Below are 15,499 nucleotides of genomic sequence, written 5' to 3'. Positions count from 1 at the left end.
CAGGGAATTAACTTGAAGTAAAAAATAAATCACACGACCCTTATTTTCAAACACGATTGCACACTGTGAACATGTGGCACGGTGAGCGTTTATATATATATAGCGTTTTTATTGCCTCAAACACTTCATAGAGACATCAGAGTTGGATCTGTGGTCCATGGTGCAAATCGTATTGTGGTGAAAAAGCTAATGCAATGCTGGGCTGTGTGGACGGACACTGGCCATCATCCTCCCGAAGACTATTCCACTGTCCGCAGGTGTTCTTCACACCTCCTTGATTGGATGGAGACTCGAGTCATCTTGCGGTAGCTCAGGCCTAAATCAGTCTCCTATCAAAACGTGTCATCTAAAGCTGATAGACAGTATAGCCCTCTGCCGGTCCACTGGGGCTGCTGTTATTGTATGTATACCCTGCAGCATATGGTACAGCTCTCTGATGGGGGGAAATTCTACGGCTTTTATTGAGGAGAGAAAATTAGATTAGATGATCTTCTCCAAAGCCGTCTTGGCTCCTTGGCCTTCCTTGGTTTATCTCTGCACGGTGTGGGGTTATAAAGCTAGTCGGCTGCCACAGCAAATCCCAAACAAGATTTTCAAAATGACAACATATGAGCACATTTCTTTAAATACACACATTGGAGACGGACTTTGTCTGTGCAGTTGCTTTATTTAAAATTAAGTTAAGAATTAATTTTTTTTGAGACGTTTCTTGTTCTAGACATTACAATTTGCACAAAACAGGTCTAGTTTGCTTGATTGAGTGAAGTCACTCTTAAATCACAACATGCAGATCAACTCAGTGTCAAGTCTAAAATTTGATAATCATAATTTTAGGCCATAAAAAATCAAATATGTGAAAGCATTATGGACTAGGTCTTACATATTACATTCAGTTATGCCTCAATTATGCAAACATACATTTAATGCACTTTTTTCAAGATAATTATTTCGGTGACCTGCATAGTTTTTAATATCTATATATCGTAGTTTTTTCTCAATGATACAAATATTTGTAAACTGTATAAAACTACAAGACCAGCATTGTGATATCTGATAGTCCCCGGTCGGAATTCATCATACTGCACCCGTCCGGCTGTGGGAAAGAGATCATCTCTGTCTGTATTTTGTGAGATAACGTCGCCTTTCTACTAATCTACTTCACCGTATATTCAATTATGAGTAAGTCTGGGACTCTCATATTCCTTCATATCTGTTGTACTTGACATGCTCTTAAACTTAATTTATCGTGGTCTTAAAAAGGTCTAAATGATTGAACTTGTTGAAAGAGTCACTATGTCAGCTCCTCTGTGATCAGAATGAACTGCAGGTTTCTTGGCTCATGCCGAAGCAGGGAGCACTGTGTTTTCTGTGGCCTGCAGGTGGCAGCACGTGGATGAATTTAAAGGAGGCCTCATATTCAAAACAGCACCCAGAGCTGCTGCTGAATATTCACTGAGTCACATGAGCATCAGCTGTTATGTCAGGAAGTCACAGCACACAGAGAAACACAGTAAACTTGAGGAACTTTATGGTTTGTTTCTACGTACTTAACGACTTTGTTATGCAGACGACTCAGTCTGTGTCACTGGGCCCTTTAAACATCTTGCACCTGCAAAGTAAATCAGCACCACAAACATCCCCGGCATCAGTAAGGTACGCAAAATGAGTTTTTGTGCAGTGATATTTAATCCTGGAAATGCTCGTGGTTGCTAATTTCCCTTCCCATGTGTCACAAACCTCTCCTCGCACGCTTTTCCAATGACAGTCTTGCCTATTCCTCCCTCCTTCCTTCTCTCATGCACGCGCCTCTTTCTCCTCCTCAGCAGCAGCAGCAGCTCCACCACAGCCACCGGGTCACCATGGAAACCACTGAGAGACACACATGAAGGGTGAGGGATGGAGAGAGGAAGAGGGACAACGAGGGACATGGAGAGAGAGGGAGAGAGAGAAAAGATGGGGGACATGAAAGGTTAGGGTGTAACCATATGCCCCCAAACACCCCCCATCCCACCTCTAAACCCCCACCCCTCAGTTTAATGCTGAGCCCCGACCCACATCACCCCCCACCACCCTCAAATACAGACACACACACACTGCCCCCCCCACAACCCCCCCTTACATGCACCTCTGCCTCCCCCCGTACCCTCTCCCCCCATCTTTTGGCTCTCCATCCCTCTCTTGTCCAGACAGGCTGCTCGCATGGCGGGGATGGAGACGTTCACCGATGGAAGCACTGGTAAATTTTCACATGCACAAAACAGAAAAAAGACACAAAAACCAACAGGAAGACGATCTTAGGGGGCGGGTTAGGGTGTGTGGGGGGGTAGCTCTGATATGCATCCTGCAGACTGAACTCCTTTTCCTCCATGTGTCTTTTCACCTTTCCTCTCCGCTCAGCTGTAACACACACTCCCCTTCTCTCCCCTCTTTTTTTTTCTTCCTCAAATCACAATCTCTCTGTGTTTCTGTGTCGATTCAGAAAAAAAGGTTGTGTAGTCCACTTGCAGGGGGGGAGCAGGACTTTCCTCCCGGCAGTGTCCTGGGGAAAGGCGCTGCAGAGAGGGGACAGTGCTGGAGAAATATCGGTGCTAATGATTTTTTTTGGTGTGTGCGGGGTTGGGCTTTTTTTTATTGATTAGAGAGAAATTAATTCACCGGGGCAACCCTCGTGTTCTCACTCCCTCTCTCCCGAACCACTCTCTCTTTTCCCCTCTCTTCTCATCCTCCCTTGCTCCTTTGCTCCGTGGACGAATAGCGTTGTGTCTCCTCGCCTGCTCTGCATGTTGTATTATCGCGGGAATATTTGATTTGCAATGTGCTGCGCTGTGTATGTGCATTTTCTCTCTGCGCCCTGTGACGCTTCCTCTCATCACCTGCATGTCGTGCACATTGCTTTGCATCATATTAACGTTGTGCGTGGACCTGTGCTTGTTGTCGTTGTTGCTGAATGCGGGTGCTCATCTTGTTTGCTGCTGACATTTGAATCCATGCACATCTGGCCGCATAGAGCTTTGGCTTGTATAGAGAGTGATGCTGAAGCAAGAGAGTTACACTATTCAGAATCTATGGTGCTGTTGACTTCTATTCAGGCTTGATTCTCTTTGTTGTTTGGTGCCTTATAGTGAGAGGCCATGCTGGCTGATTTAAGCGCTTTTACGCACAGGTGGGTGCATGTTCACGTGCAGGGTGGTGTGTTCACATACACGTGTCTTAATTAGTGAATACTTGTTTCCTGTGTGTGGTTTACGGCCAAAGTCCACCAGTGATCAGAGGTTTTTAATCAATGTTGTCGTCGTTCGCTCGTCGGCATCCAGATGCCCGCAGATAGCACAATAACACGTCAGCTCGACGAGGGCTGATCGTCCGCAGAAGGGAAATCGATGGACAGACTGAGTTAATTATAGGAAAATCAATTAAAAGGAGGGGGATCTTTGGGCTTTATAAGGCCGAGCAGCGAGCTCGCACCGGCAGAGGAGAGGAGGAGAGCGGCCAGTGGAGCTGGACATCTTTCGGCCGAGGCTCGCCTCTCCGCCGCTGCGCTGCGCGTAATACCCGATCACCAAGCTGCTCCTGTTTGCCTAAAACACTCCGACTAAACGTGTACTAAAGCTCTTGGATCATATAGCGTCAGTATCGTCTTCTGTGACTTAATATCTGTGGTCGCATTTGCTCTCAGTTTGTATACAATCTTGCACTGACACACACACACACACACACACACACACACACACACACACACACACACACACACACCCACCTCTGTGGATGTATTTGGTCCCATTAATGATTATTGCTATGGTTTGGTTCAAACGTGACTTTCACTTCCGTCCACCTCTGCTTGACCTTTGCTGACAGTTAAAATCATTGAACTGATGCTCAAGGTCACGTTTAGACTCATCAGTGCCTCATCTGACATTAACACGTGGAGTTTCACTCAGCTAAACCAAATGTTGATGAAGGACATGTTGGCTATATTATCTTTTTCTGATATCACAAGGCCTGATGGTCCAGGGTTACATCTATGAATCTAAAGCACTAGAACGTTATACTGAAGATTTCAGGGAAAGGGTTGTTGCAGCACCGACTGAGCTTGTCTAAGTTTGTAGAATAATTAGAAACTGCATGTGCACTGCTCTTCTGGTTGTGTTGCTTAACATAGCAATGCTCTTGTAAATAAATATCACACACAACCTGTGAACACCTTTAAAGTGATGATATTAAATATCAGTCCAACACGTGAAGTGTGAAGCACAGTGCACATGTGACTCAAACCCCCTGAGACCCGGACACGTTCTGGTCAGCAGACAGTTGAGACTGCAGCTGTAAAGGAGACGATCTCAGTTGTTTTTTAAAGAACCCTTCATACATCTGTTCTCATCAGGTTGCTTTCATTGCATATTTGTAAAATCCTGTATCATTAAAAGTTGGTGCTCGGTTGCATGTTCACAAGAGCTGCACCGAGAAACATGAAGTTACTTTACACTCTATTCAGACGTTTAAGTCCCACATTTACCTTCTTAATGAGAAAAGAGTTTATAGTAATAATACGTGCATATTTTTGTTTTACGCATCCAAACGTTTTCTTGATGTGGGCACGATGAACATGTTTCTATTCTTCATTCTCTGCGACTTGTGACTTGTAGTTGACAGTGATGTTTTAAGTTAATGTTATATTATATCGAGTTATATTTCATCTTCCATCATCTTAGAACCATCAGTGTAATTTAATACCAATGTGCTAAAGGGTGTGTGTGTGTGTGTGTGTGTGTATACTTCCAAATCATTCCGTAATTTGATTGTAAACATTTTTTAATGCGCTATTTAAGAATTGGCTTCAAGTGTATTCCTTTAAATTATGTTTTATTCAAAGCGTAATGATTCTGAATCTCGCTGTGATGTGACCTGATCGATTCACACTGTTGCTTTGTATCTAAAGTCTAAATCTCCAAATCATCGTCATTGAAAACATCCATGGCTGGAATCAAAGTTATTGATCAGTCTGAACATGTTTGACCTCATGTCGCAGTTTAACAGACTGTAAGTGTTCATCTTCAGAGAATATGTGAATGTTAATACATTTTATTTTTGCATATATGTATTTTAAGATTCCGAGTTTATTTCACGATCGTTTTCATCGGTGCTGCCTCTCCTGCACATTTCGTTGCTCTGAGTTCTGGATGTCATCTATGCATATTATTTAAATGATAAGAAACAATAGGCCTTCACTTACTATTTATTTGTGCAATTGTCATACATTTAAATTATGAATATTATCCTGTTGCTTGCAGTTTATGGGATGTACGATTTAAATTTCGAATTCACTCAAAATCATTTTGCTTAAAAGTTCAAGAATATTTCGAAACACCGGACCCATTGTTTCATCTGCATCTTAATGTGTATTTCGTTTTTTTGTGGTCTGATAATATAATTGTATCAGAAAATTTCAAGCGGCTATTTCGAGGAATAAATGATTGAAATATCATGCAAATATTAATCATAACTGGAAAGTGGTGCGTTTATCGTCTTAAAAGAAAACAGAAACTCCTTAAGACGTTTGCATAATAGACCATTTCAGTCATTAGTCTTTTAAAATATAACCCTGTCTATTTGAGAATTATTTAGCCTCGATGTGATGAAAACGTTGTTTTTCTCTTTCCTATAGGAAAATGTCTGAAGCATAGAGTTGCAAAAAAAGTAAAGTGCAAATAGAGTCGCTTAGAAATGAATCTGAGGACGAGAATTGCCTTCGCAATACCGTCAGTTTTATAAAGTTTAAATAATAATCAGGTGGACAAATGAAGCACATAAATACCGAAGTGATGAAACCTGCACGTTCAGGAAACTCCAGCATTAACCTGCAAGCTGCTCTTCACATATCTTCATAAAATAATCTTCTCATAATTCTGCACGAGGTTTTTCTAAAAGCAGCGTGTTCCGGGAAAATTATTATCAGTATTAATATTTTACAGAGGATCCAAATCGGATTGAGGCGACTGATCCAAGTCTGCAGATGATCAGGAGCTGGTGTGTTTGTGCAGAAGTGGCACCGTGACCCCCTGTCCCGCACCTTATCAACTTGAAACAGACCGCGCCACCGATACATTCAATTTTATGGTTTATGTTAAAGTCTGAAAGCTCATTCCATAAACGGTTTACTGGCTCAGTTCTGCTGTTAAATCAACCTTTGATGTGTGTGATTTCTTTTTCGGTATATTTATATATATATATATATATATATTTGGAACTGGCCACTTCCAGTCGGTGTCAAGCACCACAGGCCGTCCAAAATTAATCCATTTTTTCTTCTGCACACGACTCCCCTCCCAAATGATGGCTGCTCTCTGCGGCCCGGTGCACAATGTGGTAATGACCGGCAGGTCAAAGGTCGTCTGGCCAGTTCCTCAATTAAGGCGCAAAGATTGCAGTTGCACGATGCATCGTTTTTCCGTGATAAGAAGGGGCCAGCAGTGACCGCTGTGTGAGGAATATATTAACTCAGGCTTTGACTGAATAGAAAACTTTGATAGAGAAACTGCACTGCTCCTTGTTTTAATCAGTTCTATAAGAATTGTCTGTTTACTGCATATTATTTTAAATTACATTTTGAAATTCATGGACACAGATATCTGCCATTGTGATTATTGTGAAACAAGGTTTATACATTTAAATTGAATAATTTCTATATATTTCACACACTTTTTAAAATGAAAACTGCTATAGAGAAAATATGAAAAACAGAAAGAGGGATCTTTTTTTAATTAGTCCTTGTTGACTAAATTCATTTTGTATTTGAATTAAGGTGAGTTTGATATTGATGAAAGCCACTGAGACAAACAGCCTAGATTAGGGAGGATTTTTTTCCTCTTCTTTCTTGGATTTATTTGTACATGTCTGTTGTGGCTTCTCGACTCCTCTCATCTTTCGAGAGAGTGTTTTTTCCACCACATAGTCATGTCAACTGTGGTTATTGACTATAATCAATGGGCAATTCACGATCATCGCTGCATCGATTAGCTGATAAATGGTGTTTGGATTAATCATCCGCAAAGATCCTGTCGTCGAAGGTGTTGTCTTCCTCAGCCCGAGCCCTCGGCGGCGGCCACAGTAGCAGCCGGTCAAACCGCAGCTTCACCAGCACAGACAGGACTTCAATAAGTGACAAAGGAGAAGTGATAAATTGATCAAAAATGACCACAATGAAACGGGCCTCTTGTGAGACCACACATGCCCATTATGTGAGTGTGTCTGCGCGTTTGTGGTTGGAATACATCAAGGGCTCTGTGTCAAAGTTCAGCTTCATCCCAGACTGATGACCCTGCAGACGGACTGACCTTTGGGGGGGGGTCTAACAGCTGGGGGAGGAAGCAGCATACTGGACTGGCCAGGGAGAGGAGAGAGAATGGGGAAAGGGGGCAAGGGTGGAATTAGAGGAGGTGAAATTTAGGACAGAAAGAGGTGAAGGAAAGAGTGAGCTGGAATCTAAAGAGGAAAACGGCAGGACGACAGACACCACCAGTGGACCTTGAATGCATCCGTGTGGTTTTTGTTTCTCTGCACTGCTCCGGTCTCCCCTGGTTTTGGTGCTTGGCTCTGGTTTGAAGCAGTGAATTAACACCTGACCCCGGTTTATGACCCTATCCCCTTCCTCCTGCTACCCCCTACAGATTAGCAAATATGGGCTATCTAGCCTGGACACACACACTCTCTCTCACACACACGGCAACACAGAATCACAATTACACATGTACACACTATAGCCACTTAATGTATAGAGAGTAAAAACTGGAACAATGCAACCTCGTATACAATGTCCACACAACCTTTTGCACATCCCATCCTCTGGCCACCATTTAATTCCCCAGAGTGAAGCTTCAGTGTGTCACTGCTTGTCACCATAACGGTCAGTTTGTAATGAGTACCTCCCCCCACACAATGACCAGGGAGGCAGACTCTCCCCCAACACGCTGACCCTCATCCATTTTACCTGCAGGACATATAAGCCCAGCGTCGGCCCCCGAACTGCCACAGCTTTGGACCCTGGATGTGCTCCCACGCTGGAACCCGGCCACAGCCGTAACCCAGCTTTTGTCTGTGCCCGTTTACACCCTCAAGCTTTTTAGAGCAAGCATGCAGAGTGGGGTTCAAATCAAAGGATGTTTCGTCTTAGGTTTCACTTGAAGCATCAGAGGAGGCCTGTTTGGAAAGTATTTGGACTTTCACAAGAAACCCACAGTAACCTGGACCATCACTAGCTGCAGTAATGGAAGCTTATACCTTCCATATACATGCAAGCTACAGACATGATCCGAGTTGATTTAACAGTGATAAAGGTGTAAAACTTCAAAAATCCCCAAATTCTAATATTTAACTTCTCTCAAAGGAATTCATTATTACATTACAAAGAAAATCAGCAGAATCTGGTGATGTGAAATTCTTTTAAATATTTTAACAGCTGACATGCAGTTATATGTGAAAGTGAAATATTTAATATGACATAAGTTCCAAATCTGCTACTGTGCACTTATGTGTAAATTAATTCTCTACTTTTCATCTTTGCGAATATGCTGCTAATGGTCACTGTCTTTAATTTTACATTTCAGTGTTGTCTTTAAAATGGCAAAGATATTTACAAATACCAATCACAAGTCGAGAGACTCCGATAACGCTGCAACTGGTTTATTTTTAACCCAAAATCTCCCAAAAATCCAATTATTCTCTTTAGTAAATATGAATTAGAGCGGGCATATTTTTTTCTTACAATTGTAAAGATGTAAACAGCAGCATTTGGTATTTTGTTCCTTTTGAATTATTGAAATTATTGCAAACAGTACATTACAGTACATTATTACTATATAATTAGGATAAATCTTTCTGATCATTTAATCAGTGTCTCAAGCATTTCAGCATTATTGTACTGATAAATGTTATCAGACACAATTATTATTTATCTTATGAGCCCCATTTTTTAAAAATATCACCACGTTTTTAGGGGAATTTCTGGAGTGTTTGCCAAAGAACCATCAGGACCCCATTCATTTCCTCTGATGCCCAGTACGAATCACAGCCCATATTCTTGACAGTGTTAGAACCGTGCGTTACCCGTTGAGCATCGCAGGAGCACATGCCCTTCCCTCTCATCCCATCTCCCCCAGCCTCCTCCGGGCTATTGTGGCGGATTGATGGTCGCTCAGTTGAGGGGGATCTCGGCTGGTCTGGTCAAAAGCAGACTTTGTAGTGGCCACCCTCTGCCTGTGAGGGTCAGCAGAGAGCAGCCAGTGTGTCTGGCTCCATTAGGTTTCCTACCTATCTACCCACTGTGTCAGACAGAGGAGGAAGGCAGCAGAGAGGGGGAGAGCAGCGGGAAGTTACCCAGAGGAGAGGGAGGACAACAGAGGAAGCAGGAAAAATACATCTTTTTATCCTCGTCCCTCTCCGTCAAAAGCCCTGTGCAGTTCCTCTTTCTGTGTCTCTTCTTCTGCTGTTCTCTCCTCCTCCATCCCACCTGCCTCTCACTTTGTCCTCCTCTCACCAGAACCCCTAATCCTCCTCCTTTTACCCCACACTCATTCCTTAATCCTAAATCTCTTCTTCCCTCTCTCTACCAGCCCTCTTCGATTCTTCTCCCTGTACCTCCGTGTTACCCACCTCCTCCCTCTTCTCCTCTCTGTCTATCGCTTCTGAACATGCCACCTCTCAGCATAACCCCTTTACACACTCCATGACTGCAGCACACCTTATTTTCTCTCCTCCAACCTTTTTCAGTTTTTCCCCCTGTTGTTTTCTTTGTTATCATCCACACATCCTGTGTTTGCCGCCACACCTCTGCCCAGCATCTCCTGTTTATTCTGGTGCTTGCTGTCCACTCTGCTGCCTGATTTAAATGTCACCCTGGTCGCCATCGCAATTAATCAGTCACATCAAATTAACTGGACTTTTTGGCAATAAGACTTTTTCTCTGTAGGAACAATCACCAAGCAGCTGTCACAATGCAATTGCCGGTGATTTTTTTCTCCCTGTCCCGAGCGAGCTCAAGCTCACACCAATTTTTTCGCCACTGCCGCCATTTTGTTGGATGTGATCAATTTTCTGTGATTTGGTGTGAGTGATTTGCAGCCCGTCAGGTTCTCTGTGGTGTGAGGGTTCGGGGGTGTTGCGCCATGTGCAGCTCAACATTTTCAACCTTTTCTCTTTTGGTTGTAGATGTTGGAGCATAATCACGACATTCTTTTCAACTACATAGCAAAATGAACCCCCCCCCCCCCACCCCCCTGCAAGATGATCATTAGAAAAAAAAAAAAAGCTGAATTGATACAATGAAAAACTACTTTCACTTCAGAATTGGACTTTTTTTGTTGTGAGTGCAGGCTGTAATTTCTCCCCTGAAGTTTAACCACACAATTTTTCACAAATTGTGTTTCCGTGCCACCTCAGCACTGCTCATGTTATTCAGATAACAAGAGAGCCTCTGTCATGTCCTACAAAAAAATACGATATGTTTTCTTAATCTGTCAACGGCTCGGCCCTGAAAGACTTCATTTTGGCTGAGCAATGAAAGGCTCAAAAACATCAATATGGCTGAGCGGGATAAGAAGAAAGAGCCATATTCCACATAGTCTGTATCACATTCCTTCCATATCCTCCTATTTGTATGGTGCAGATATTGGGTCTCAAGCGAGAAATCGGGATTGCGTTCTCTCAGAATGGCAGCATCCGCCTGTTGAAGTGGAATAGGAATGTTATACGGAACCAATGCATCCGGACTTGCGTGGACATCTCAACAATATACTGCACACTCTCTCTTTCTCGCTCCCTATTGCTCTAAGTCTCTCTCTCTCTCTTTCAATAAGTTCCTCGCTCCAACTCCATCATAACCACAACAGTGTGGAGGACGATGTGTGGATTAGGCCTAAATGTAGAATCATGTCAACCAAGCCATGACTGCCTGCCTCTCATGCTGGGTCCACCATGGAAAATACAGTCTACGAAGAGAAAGAAAAAAACAAAATCTACTCCGGCTCACACGCCTCTCACTTCCATTCTCTTTGTGCATTTAGTGTGTGAAAGAGGATTGCTGAAAGAACGTCAAGAAGCAAGAAGAAAGAGATAGGGGAAGACAGACAGTTATCCTTGCTTTGCCGCGCCTGTCACACTACAATGTGCATGGCTGATAACTAATTCAGAAAACATGCATGGGCCGAGTTTAGCTTTTCAAATAACTTGTACATCTGAATGTGATTTAAAGGGTGTTTTTTATGCAGCTGCCTCTGACTGACCAATGCTGTTCCTATGGTCATGCTGCAAGAATACCACACAGAGTATAATTCTGCACCAGGCAGAGGGAGAATTTGCATTGTAATGTTTGGTTTGCAGAGTATGATGTATATGGATGGGGTTTGGAGCTGTGTTGTGGTCCGTAACTGTCAGTGCAGAGAGAAGAGAACAGTCTCAGCACCGCAGACAGTGATTCCACCGATGTACAGTCGCTGCTTTTGCCTCCTGCCTTTCTTCCCTCCTCACTCATCCTATTTTCAGCCTTTCATTTTTTACACAAGGGGAAAATGAGGAAGAACAAAACCAACATATGAAAACTAAAACATGACAGAGAGGAGAGGGGAGGCGAGAGGGAGGGGAGGAAGAACAGAGGAAGGAGAGGCAATCTCAGAAAACAAGAGTGCTTTCAAAAGTAAGGGATGAAAGCTAGTCAGGCTGTTATTTTTGAAAAATGATCCTTGTGTAGTGCTCCTCTTAAGAGCCAGGTACATATTATTTTATCTTCCTGAGGAGTGAGGTGTTTTGGCACCAAAAAACTCTGCAATTTATTGTCTTTAATGTGATTTTTGACAGGCGTATTTTAAATCACTTATCAGCTTCTCTGTGAAATGCCTCTCTAATCAGCTGTGTGCATTATAGTAACAGGCAACTCAAGAAATCCTGAAATGTTATCGTCCGTCTACTGTTCATTATCACACCATTCTTGCAACCAGTTATTTTTAAAAAAAAAAAGCTTTTTTATATGTCCAATTTATACATCAGTCTGAAGCTGCAGCGTGTTACAAACAAAAACACACTTTCCCCGTGCTCTCTAACATGCACTCGCTCTTTTCTTAATGGAGGCTGGTGCTGGCTGGCCGGTGGCTGAAACCTGAATTAGAGCGAAGCTGCCGTCCACACGGAGTCATTTTGAGTCCCACCCTGTGACCCTCAAAGCCAGGGATCCCACAGAAAAGATGTTGCACGTGATGCGATGTCCGACTGGAGGAAAGAGAGGATGAAAAAAAATCGAAATGGCTGCCGGCTGCAACTGAATCAGAGGACAATGTCGAAGTCATCGGTCTAATTGTGAAACACCTTGCTGCTGCTGCTGCTGCGGCTTGGAAGTGTTTCATTCTTACACTACCAGGCAAGACATGCATAGACAAAGAATATATTTATGCTCTAAAGATATTTTTTATTTAGAATATTTACAGTTAACATAAGATGTTTTGCAAGATTTACAATGAATGGCTCTGCTTTTTAAACACCACCACTACACCATGTGTGCCCAGATCTTCAGGAATTTTCCTCATCATTACAGCAGCACAGATGTTTGTATTGGTGTGTGTGTGTGTGAGCGTGTGTGTTCAACACGTGTCTCCCGTATCAATAGGTTAATAGCTGAGATGTCAGTTTCAGTGACTGGCTGATTAGTTGTGTGTTCACTAATCCACACTGGGGCGGGGAACTATTGGCTTTCCCATTGATTTTAGCGTGGTGAGCGAGCAGAAGATAGAGAGAGGAGAGATCTATTGATTGACCCCAAATTAGACCCCCCACCACCCACCAACCCATTCTGTCATTGCTGCAGTCAGTTGCAGCCTCCTCATTGGGCATCAGGGCTGACAAACATTTGGTATGATTGGACGCTTCGTCAGGGAGCAAAAAGTCCTCTTTTTTTTTTGTGATGTCGCTGATTTGGAAGTGTTGGCTGTTTGTGATTCTGGCTGTCAGTTGATTGGCTGTCTGGCGAGGATGAGTGCTACACTGTACTGTCTCTGACCGTAGGGAGCAGCTGGTTTGGATGTTTTTGATGAACCAAATTGCACCACTTCCAGAGGGAGGGCATTGCTTTTTGTGTTTCTGATCACAAACCGTAACCTTATTTGTAACCCTCTGTTACATGTCACTTTTTCCTCCTGGAACAAACGGCAGAATATGCACACGAGAATGGAACCGTGGCTGTGTCATGTCTTCCAAAATTCTTCAACTTTTCCTGTTCTCCTCTCTTGTCCTTCATAACTGTCACCCCCACTGCATCATGCGCTTCCTTTTTACTGTTCTTTATCTCCAGTCCTGTCCCCGGCTCCCTGCCTTCCTCTGCCCCTCCCTCCAATCCCTCTTTCCTTGGGTCTAAGCTTTGAGCTTTTTCTCCTGAGCCTTTCCTTCCGATATATCACTCCATCTCGTCCCTCTCCGTCTGCCTCTGATATTCCACTTTAGGCCCCCGTCACTCGCTCTCCTCTCTCCCCTGTGTCTATGTAAGCAAGAGAGGGGAGGTTGTTAAACATTTTTCTTCCCTCTTAATTGTTTTGACTGGGCCGATTGGCATCCCGATTAGGCCCATTGATTTCCTGGCGCTAAGTGAATTGATTTTTAAATTTCTTATTGATCCCCGCTCTAAATCTCCTGCACACTCACTCACACAGTCTCACCGTTCACTGGGGCAGAGATGGAGAAAAGGGACCGAGAGGAGAGGAGGATCGGAAGAGGGGAGAGGAGAAAGATTGGTGTTAGGTAAATACACTGACTGGTGACAGTGTAGTGAATTAACAGAGGGAGAGAAGAGGAAGAGCAAGGGGTGAGGCGGGGGGGGTCGAAACAGAGTTATGAGCTGCAAGGGGAGGTTGACTCAAAGAGCTTCACAACAACATGCTGGCAGAGAGACGATAAAACAACAAAAACACAAATAGATTCACATTAAAGCTCTTAGACACCAAATCTATAATATATTGCCACGATTTGAGTCTTTTACTCTTCAACATGTCCGACTGTGTCCCATGACAAAAAGCTGTAAAATGTAAAGAGGATTAATGATTTATTAATTATAACAAGTACGAGGAGGTGCTGGCAGCGGTCGGCCCGCTGACCACCCAGGTAGAACACGGTCATCTGTGAAGAATGAGTCACTTCATGGCCGTACAGAGGTTTATGAGGGATAGACAGATATTGGAAATGTCAGAGATGGAATGGAGTGTTTTGTCTTTGACTTGCTGTTTAACATGGTCTGCAGAGCCTACTGGAGACGTGTGTGTGTTATTTCTGGCTTATGACTGTGTTAGGCTTTAGAGGCCCTCCGGACTCCGAATCTTACATGCCCACTGGTGTTTCTCTGAAGGTGGTGGACCTAATTGGCTGCATCCAAGTATGCGCGTGCGTGTCTCCGTGCCATGCAAGATAAAGTACATCTCCTTCAAGTCGGTGCGCATGGCACGTATATATATATATATATATATATATATATATATATATATATATATATATATATATATATATATATATATCTGTATCTGCGTGTGGTTGACCTTTACTTGGTTTAAGTGTCGAGGCTTAAATTCAGACATTCAGTTGAAAACATTTTCTTATTACAGCCTTCGTACTTGACCAAATTGTGCTAACCTTTTCTAATGTAATTTGCTGCTTTTCTTTTCACTGTGCAGCTGAGTGTCTTGCCCAACATTATGGACCATATGTAGCATTTCTGTGTTGCAATTACAATTTACTCTACTTAGATCCACTTAAGATAAGTGCTTTCAAATGGCAAGCAAGTGAAAGCAACTATTGTCAGCTACATAGAGAGAAAAACTTCAATATCTCTATTGTCACCACTGAGATGATGTAATGCTGCACTGCACTGGCATTAATTGTATGATCTTTTTTTAAAGTGAATGCTCTTTAAAGCAACATTATTATGATGATGCAGAGTGAGGATGATAATGGTGATGATGATGGCAGTGACAAGGAGATTGTTTTGCAGTTCAGGTTTTAATGTTGACATATTTTAAGCCCAGAGTTTGCATCTGCAGAAAATGTAAAATAACATATTATTTCATGGCAACGTGTGTGTTTGCTGGACAATAAGTGATAAAGTGTTTAAAATGCATACGCTGGGCTGAGCTGCTGTTTGCTTTGAAGTGATGGGGCCTGTGTTTGCTCTGGTGATAGGGATGACCTTACACTCACATGCACGCTCGCATCACACATGCTAGTTTGATGCACATGTACACGTATGATCAAGATACACACACACACACACACACACACACACACACACACACACACACTTGTGTCCTTGAGTACACTGACGCCTCACACACACACACACACACACACACACACACACACACACACACACACACACACACACACATACAGAGAGACAGACACACACTCGTAACATAACCTTGACCTGTCGTACTCACAGCCTGCAGTCTCATACGTATAGTTCATTCGTTCACTCAGGGAC

General features: G+C 43.1%; 1 protein-coding gene across 1 annotated transcript in view; it reads left to right on the top strand.

Annotated features, from left to right (window-relative positions):
- The first annotated feature begins 2,184 nt into the window (after positions 1-2,184).
- The window catches only part of pou2f2b (POU class 2 homeobox 2b), a 59,154-nt gene continuing 45,839 nt past the window's right edge, over positions 2,185-15,499 (top strand). The window contains exon 1 of the mRNA XM_069537209.1: positions 2,185-2,236. Within this exon, the coding sequence (XP_069393310.1) occupies positions 2,200-2,236 (37 nt within the window). The 5' untranslated portion in view covers positions 2,185-2,199. The remainder of the gene's footprint in view (positions 2,237-15,499) is intronic.

The sequence above is a fragment of the Paralichthys olivaceus genome, chromosome 13 (genome assembly GCF_024713975.1).
Source record: "Paralichthys olivaceus isolate ysfri-2021 chromosome 13, ASM2471397v2, whole genome shotgun sequence".
Taxonomy (NCBI): Eukaryota; Metazoa; Chordata; class Actinopteri; order Pleuronectiformes; family Paralichthyidae; genus Paralichthys; species Paralichthys olivaceus.
This window is presented reverse-complemented; position numbering and strand designations above follow the sequence as displayed.